Source organism: Spodoptera frugiperda, chromosome 13 (assembly GCF_023101765.2).
Source record: "Spodoptera frugiperda isolate SF20-4 chromosome 13, AGI-APGP_CSIRO_Sfru_2.0, whole genome shotgun sequence".
Taxonomy (NCBI): domain Eukaryota; kingdom Metazoa; phylum Arthropoda; class Insecta; order Lepidoptera; family Noctuidae; genus Spodoptera; species Spodoptera frugiperda.
Window position 1 is genome coordinate 7340511 of NC_064224.1, and position 8657 is coordinate 7349167.

Here is an 8657-nt window from a genome sequence, read left to right on the forward strand (position 1 = left end):
CCTCGTTGGTCGATTGCCAAGTGCGACAAGTGCGACTGCCAAGAGGTCTCGGTTTCGATTCCCCGGCCGGCCAAAAGTATTACTGGGCTTTTTTCGGTTTTTCTAAAATTTCTCAGTAGTAGCACGGAGTCTGGAATTGTGTCCAGTATATATGGCAATAGGCTCACCCCCTATTACATGGGACTTATAACACAAATGGTGAAAAGTAGGTGTATTTATACTTAACTAGCTTCAAACATTTAAGCGAATGTACAATGCGTGGCCTTATCGCTTCAAGCGATCCCTTTTAGACAACCTGAGAGTAAAGTATAGATAGTATTCTCTATAATATAAAAATAAGTCGCGTTTTCCTTCCTGACGCTATAACTCCAGAACGCACGAACCGATTTTCACGGTTTTGCATTAAACGTTGGAAAGGTCTAGGGCACCGTGAGGTTCATAGCAAAAAAACAACAGGAAAAATTTAAGAGAGAAATTGGAAAACAGGGAAAATCATTGGTCGCCGGGTTTACTAGTAATGTTTAGAAAATCATTATATTCGTTTGTTATTTCCAGACGAAGACTCCTCCTGACGCTGCGGCCGCTACTGGAGGCCTACTCGGTGACGTGTCGCCATCTACAGGCCGGCACTATGAAGGACGTCGTCAAGGACTCGCTCGACTCGCTCACTGAGGACTTCACACAGAATAAGATGCTTTACGGTAAGTTTGTTTGTGTTATCATCAACTACAGCTGGTGAGAATCTTCCACTGGGTGGTTTTCCGAAAAACTTTAACTTTTATTTAACAAATCATTAATCTCTTGCGTTATTAAGCATCGTGGTAGCTTATTATCATCCTTATTTTTATTGTATTGGTTGAGAGCAGTGTCACAGCTTATTTTTTTACCAAATTTTGTGTTTCAATCGGCAGAATTGTTAACTTTTGGTTTAGGATAATGACGCCGTTGACATTTTGTGATTTTTTTCGGAAAACCACCCCACTGAACTGTATGCCTCGTCTGCAAAGGAGACTTTTTGCCATAATCTCCAGGCTTTTTTTCGAAGGAGGAAAATCATCCCATGTCTTCTCCCGCCTTGGGCGAGGTGATGAGAGTGTTACGCCCGAATACTCAAATGCTACTCAATTTTAAGTTGCACTTAAATATCGTGCTATCTCTGTCATTTTATAAAGAATTGATAGTGACAGAACTACACTTGAGAGCGTCTTAAAATTGAGTAGCGTTTGAGTATTCGGGCATTAGACTCTCACTGCATTCTTTGAGATTTTCGATTACAATAATAATACTAATACGTTCTCAGGATTTGTATAGTATACAATTTTGTTACTTGACTTTTTTTAAGACAAACTCAAGCCCTCTTGCTAGTCTGTCGTATTCACATCCACTCAGCCAAGTAATATTAACACGTACGTACTTACGTATCGTCACGCCCTTAATCCCCTAAGGGGTAGGCAGAGGTGCACATTACGGCACTTAATGCCACTATACAATGTACACCCACTTTTCACTATTTATGTTGTAAGTCCCATGTCATATTATCACTGATGTATAAATAAATGGTTACAGGTGAAGCAGTATCGACGGACGCGATCCGCAACTGCCTCCGTCTACTGCGGCAGTGGGGCGTTGTAAACGTGTACACGGAGGGCAAAGCCCGAGCCGTGCGTCTAGCGGAGCCCTACGCCTCCGCCCCCGCACTAGAAGACGTCTGCCACAACATACACAAGTTCAACATGAACACCCCACTACTAGAACCAAGTAATAAATAAATATATCACTCTTATATTTATTTAGTCTTAACTAAGTAGTGTTTTTACTTACATACCATTTTTGAATTTACTCCGACTGTTTTCGAACCACATCGGGGCTCATAACTTTTAGCTTGCGCTGTTAACTCAATAATTATGAGCTCCGGTATAGTTCGAAATTAATCGGGTTACTACGAAAACTTTCGTAAAAACATTATTTAATTTGAATATCAGCCTGTAGCTGTCCCTTTGGGCAAAGGGTTGTCTGATGAAGTTTCTTATATTGTCGTAAACTATATAAGACTTTATTTCTTATCTCAATACGGCCAAGATATGTGAATTTGAACTTTAATGCCATGAAAATGTGGTTCATTTCTATGTGTATCCGTTTCTGAGATTCGATCATTTGAATGTAGAATTTATTTACTAAAGAATAAAGTAGATTTTTGGGCAGAAAAATATGATAATATAGGAATCATATTTTTGCTATTTGGAATTGATTAAATGTATGATGTTAAAAACAATCAACATACGTGTTTTATCGTCGTAATGGTGTAAAAAATTATGCAATTTTGGTAGAATAGTGTCTACGTAATTATTGGCTTTGATTATTTTAATGATCCGATGGCTTTTCATTGGACAAAATATAGTTGTAAATAACTAAAATATTAGTTGATTGCAAAGCTGAGAGAATCATTCAAATCGGTCCAGTAGTTTCAGAGGTTGTTCAATGCAAACAAACATATCTCTCTCTCTCTCTCAATAAATTAGTAGTCTTTCGAAATGAAACCATTTGCGTGTGCATATAGAGTTCATATTCGTATCAAACACTTTTATATTGACCAAAGATATTCTTTAAACTATAACTCGCAACTAAATGGCTGCATTGAGAAAGCCATTGAAATTCCAGATTCGATTCCCTAAGTGAACATAATATGGAATCATTTGGGCGGCATGTTATAAATAACCGGTCAAAATTATGCAGTGTACAAACATACTATGCATAAACTGTCAAATCTATTATCGACCTTAAGTACTAGAGTATAAAATTGAAAATTGAAGAATTTGTCAGTTTAATATTGACGGCTGTTGATGAAGCGAAAGTTGTGTAAGATTGGTAGCAATTGGCGTCTCTGCCTACCCCCATGGGAGGCAGGCGTGAGGCTATGTATGCATGTGTGTAATATTGCTTCATGCAATGACACCACTGACGAATGATTTTCAACCTTAGTTACTTAAGTATAAAGTTGAAAATTGAAGATAGATGTTTAGTTTAACTTTGTACACTGACTTATAAATTTGACCGATAGTTTGAACTTGATTTTGTATGTGTACATAACTTCCTTAGTGCTGACGGTCGGTTAAAGTGATATGTCGGCGCTAAATGCAACTTGAAACGTGTAGAAAAAGGAATGATGTATGAAACTTATTGCAGTAGAAGATTAGATACGTAGGTTTATGTAATACATACTAAATTCATTATTATGGTTTTCGGCTTAATCACGAATATGAGCCTCTAGAATGGGTTGAAACCAGTCGAGTTCCTCGTCAAATAGTTACGGGAGTAAGCCGAAAAACTTAGTATTTAAATTAGACACGTATTTTTAATCGTCTCTGGCCTTAGATAGATATGACGTTCGCAATAAGGTAGTAGACAGAGTATAAAAATAAAAAATCTAATTAGTCCGTCAGTCAGATGATTAATTTATTTTGTCATAAATAAGGTTGTAATACTAAAATAAAACGGGGTTAAGTTTTTAGGACTGGCAGGTCGTTACGTCACTCTACTCTAGAAAATGTAGTAAATTGTGACGTCACACGATATTTCATATCAATGTGTCGTCGAAAGCATTTAATTTTATAAGAAAATATTCGTGTCTGATGTTTTAAAATAATCTACCAGACGGACATTAAAACAATTTGGATACTGCTCTATTTTAATAACTGTATTGAAGTAAAGTTTCGACTATCCTAATTCTATTATACTAACTTATTTTTATGATTATATACATATACTATAATGTACTTTTTCATCGTCATATCCGTTCAGTTTTGGACATATTATATTAAAATACGTGTCTAATATGTAAAAAACTACCGTTTTCCATTACTGTATAGCTAATTAATAAAAATATACCAATATTTGCTCATACCTACGATATTTCGACAACTTACTATTTCCATGAAATAGGTTTTACATCGTTCCTTTTAATATATTTATGCCCAAAATAAAGGGGAGTACAATATTCAGTGGAGTATGATATGATAAATGTTGTATAAACGACCACCTGGGTGTATTACACCCAGGTAAGTCCGGGACGTTCAACAGTACCTATCTAAGACAACTAAACAAAATTAAACCTTATGATGTGTCAATAGAGTTGAGTTTTAGTTGTAGTTAAGTTATGAATGTGGTTTTTTTTTCATATAATTATGTATGTAAGTTTGTAGAACATAAACAGTGAGTGGATCCTTGTTTATTTCATTTATTGATACTATCTCGTACGGGCAGCTAGAGTGTAAAAAAATAGTAGCAACCGAATGTTTTTGTCTAATGGCTAATTTCTAAACCAAATTGTTACATGAGCACTCATTATCTAACTAAGACAGCTTATCCTCTTAAGATTTGAAGGTAACACTGCAATCATATACAGCTTCAATAGCTCCATAGTAGGATATCAAATTATACAGTATAGTGACCGCTGAACGTCCCTATAGCTTAAGTTTTTATGTTGCCAGGGTGAAGACATGTTTAGCTATAGATACATATTTATACAATTTGGTTAAGTGATATGTAGTTACATTTTCATACGACATATTGTGATCTTTATCTTATATGTGGAATATAGAAGTATGGACGATCGCATTGAAAAGGTGCCCGTCGAAATTCGACCAGTGCAGATGTCGCTAGCGTAGCAAATGAGTCACTACTTTGTGTATATCGGCCAAAATTAATCAACGATCTCAACGCGTATGAATATGAAGTTTTTGTTTTGTTTTCTTTGTTTATTTTCAAAATATTTAGATTAACCTCTTGTAGGTATGCCAGTATTTGAGACACAATAGAAAACACATTGTCTCGCGTAGATCTGCGCCTACGGCATACTACGGGTTAAGATCGATTTTGGATTTACATCGTTTATTAATTTTGGTCTTATAAGAGTAGTTGTGAAGTATAAACAGGATTTTAGCTACACAAGTCATCATCAACGTCAAAAGCCTCTAAGTGGCCACTGCTGACCAAAGTTCTCTTCTCCCAAGAAGGTTTGAGCATTAATCACCACTCTTGCTAAATGCAAGTTGGCCATTTTAGACTTATAATTAGAAATTAAAGGCCTACGTTTCCTCACGATGTTTTCCTTCAACGTTTTATGTTAACTACAGAAGTAGTTAAGTTGTATTTAGTGACAAATTTTGTAAACTTGCTACGCTAACATTGTTTTATAAAACTGGACATTTGTTCGAGTTATCTTCCATATAAGATCCCATACCTCTATCGTCCATAGTTTTATAGTAAAAAAGTTGCTCAAAGAATGGAGCCAAATAACGTTTTAAATATTAGTTTAATACTCCAACTTTTAATATGTAGTAGTGTAGGCTCTCGATATTTGTTCGAGAATCGTAAAAAATCTTTTTTAAATAATTGGCAATTTTTTTTTGTAGCCAAATTACTGCATACAGTTGTAAGTTGAGTTGTATTGGCTTGTTGTTTAGTGTTTACATGTGTTTTTGTGAAAATCTCTCTGTAATAACATGGAGATTGGAATTGTGACCGGTGTATAGAAATAGACCTACCCCCTTATATGGTAATTGTATCAAAACTATTGATAAATGCACTTTTACATTGTATTACCCATGAAGCAAATACAAAGAGGTGTCGTTACTGGATTTCCCTCTAACCTTATGCGTGACACTTTACGGGGAGCGCGAGACGTTACAAACCACGCCCCTCTCTATTTTCCATCATGCTGATTTTTACTACAAACACGTTGCCAATTGTTCACATTTTATTGTGCCACTTTTTGAACGCTTATAACCTATCTACACTTTTTTTTAATATCATTTGGCAGGGCAGTTTTTTGTCACAGTGCTCAATCACAGTATGGCATCTTCACTTTGTACTTGCTTCATGGTACTACCTAAATATGCGGGGAATGAAAGATATATTACAAATTCTCTTAAAATATGTGAAAAACACTAAACAATACGCCTCTAACAGTCGACCGCACACCAGTGGAAAACCTCCAATTACATATTATTTTTTATTTCTTAAGTAGCAAGCACTATTTTTGCTTAATTTATATTATTCTAATGATGTGCGGTCGACTGTACCTTGCTTTTTGATCTGTGATGTGCAAGCTATTGAGAAGGAATGTTTATTTTGTATATATTGTGACTTGAAATTTATCAAAATATTGGAGTAGTGTTGAATGGGTCTTGTGATCTCATGATTACAAATTGAATGTTTGTATGCACATCTTTTACTACAGAACAGTTTCATTATAAAGGACATAAATCGGTCTGTAGATTTACTTAATATAGGTGTAATTTTGACATCAAAATTCCATCTCTAATAAGCTTTACAGATGGAACGGGTATAAGCTATAAGGTGTGCATACAAGCCCTTCTTTACATGGCATTTGTATCTGATATGTATGTGTGTGGCTGGCCATTATCCGACTCACAAGAGTCTAAATTTATTCCTTTTTGTACTGCGTTAAACTTAAGTTGACAAATAGTATATAGACTTTTTGTTTCCCATATAATGATAAAAGGGGGCAGAAGTAAGATTGATTAAAACAATCTTGAAATATTTTGCGTTTTATTTTTCAAAGCTACTTTACTCGGTTTGACCCGCTCTGCTCGGCCTCTATTGGTCGTAGCGTGATGTTTTATAACCTCTAACCTTCTTCGATAAATGGACTATCCAACATTTTTATTTTTAATCTTTAAATTTTAGGGGTTTTTATCAAACGCATCCACAGCATGTAGCATAGCACATCTCTGGTGGAAAAGCACCCCAAGCCGGGGATTAGTAGATATAGTAACTTTTAGGTAAGTAACAGTTCATGTAGCAACCCCTTAGCATTGTAACTTTTCTGATGTCATCACCATTACGTGATGTATTCGTTTATAGACTTGATTAAATATTGATATGGGTAGGCACGGGCATCTACCTGATAGCCATTCTAAAGCCCCTAGAATAGATTCATAAGCTGGGTACTTACCCGTGTAGCACGTAACGTATCAGATACAGTATCAACCTGCAAGTGGGTACATACGGCTGGTCCGCGGTCCAGTGCGAGAATCGCGACGAGTCCGCCCTTATATCGTCGGATAATCTCCACGAACGGGCGATAATTCCGCCGCGTATCGTCGCGAGTCGTAACGGAATCGCAGCGTTTCCGCGGCGACTCGTAATGCTGGGGCCACACTAATGGAATATGCCATTTGATTGTGGCGATAATTGATGTTTGTACGAACATTTAAAGTTCATAATCGTTCATTTGTTTTCAAAATCAATAGCATATTCCATTAGTGTGACCCCAGCATAACGGTATCGCCGCGTTTCCTTGACGACGCGTTTAAAAACCTTCTCGAAACGTCCTTGCTTAACGAGAGGCAACGCTGAAATGACGCTGCGCGCCCGCTGCGTGCTCGTCGCGAGCGCGCGGCGGGCTAGCGACGATGTAATGCCGTTTCGCGCGCTGATTGCCACCCGTCGCATCGCAACGATAATATCGCCGTGTGGAGACGCCTCGCGGCGATAATATCGCCGTGTGAAGACGGTTCCTTAGAGAGTGTATAGAAATACGTGGCACGACGATAATATCGCCGCGATTCTCTCGCTTGCGGAGCCAGCGCCTTAATATCGACGCTGGAAAGGCAAAATGTATTAACCGCCATTATGTGAATTGTTCAGTAGAGCGATTTGAAGTTTCAAATTTTGCAAAAAAAATCATAACTAATTAATTACTGGAGCTTTTTCATTGAAACTCAAAATAGTTATTACGAATAACGTTTACTATGAAATGTAATAATAGAAAATAATGTAAGTGTCTTCGTGTCCAAGATTTTGGAGTTAATACAATGCAGGCCATAATCTTGGTTAGGTAAAAATGACTTAAGTCAGTTGACCGTACTCACCGTGTCCAGGTAAAACATGTTTTAACGAACAAAAAGCTGCATAAATGAGCTAGATAAAATGTGTTATATTCTGTACAGCATACTAACACGTCTAAGTAAAATGTTTTATCAGGCCCGGTCAAGTCAGACCATGAAAACTAAAATGTCTTATCTTGCATTAAGCTAAAGTTTTCGCTGGGCTTTAAGTATTATCTCACAATAATAATGAATAATGGAAGTTACGGGTAAGACTAAATAACGCAAAAAAAATTTTTAAAAGGACTTTTCATCGCAAAATGAAGAAAAAATATAAACCACTTACTTCTGAGATCAATCAGTCTTAAAAAAACCGGCCAAGTGGGAGTCAGACTCGCCCATGAGGGGTTCCGTAGCAGCAAGTAGATGGCATAATATAAAAGTTATAAAATAACTTCGTTATACATAGTGTTTGTATGAACGACAAAGTTATATTTGCGTTTTTTGAAAATGCACTTTTTTATTACGTTTGATGGGTCGACGTTTAGCCGCTATCTTGCCTGGTGGTAAGTGACGACGCGGCCTACGATGGAGCACGTCTGCCCATAACCAACCTATTCACTCGGGCCTTGAAAACACCCAGGTTATACCCATCAGGAAACACAGACTCCGGCAAAGAATCCCACTCTCTAACAGTTCGCACATGGAAGCTTGGAGTGAAGCGCTTCGTGCGAGTGGGTGGGATATCTACCATGAAACGGTGACGCCTCGCCGATTGTCTTGTGGTTCGATAATGGAAAGGACTAG

The 8657-nt window shown here is 37.1% G+C and overlaps 1 protein-coding gene across 3 annotated transcripts in view; it reads left to right on the forward strand.

Moving 5' to 3' along the window:
- Nucleotides 1-6561, forward strand: part of LOC118270204 (glycerol-3-phosphate acyltransferase 1, mitochondrial) — an 82024-nt gene extending 75463 nt beyond the window's left edge. For all 3 annotated transcript variants that reach the window (XM_050698101.1, XM_050698099.1, XM_050698100.1), the window contains 2 exons: nt 556-701; nt 1567-6561. In XM_050698101.1, the coding sequence (XP_050554058.1) occupies nt 556-701; nt 1567-1769 (349 nt within the window). In that variant the 3' untranslated portion in view covers nt 1770-6561. The remainder of the gene's footprint in view (nt 1-555; nt 702-1566) is intronic.
- Nucleotides 6562-8657: the final 2096 nt, after the last annotated feature.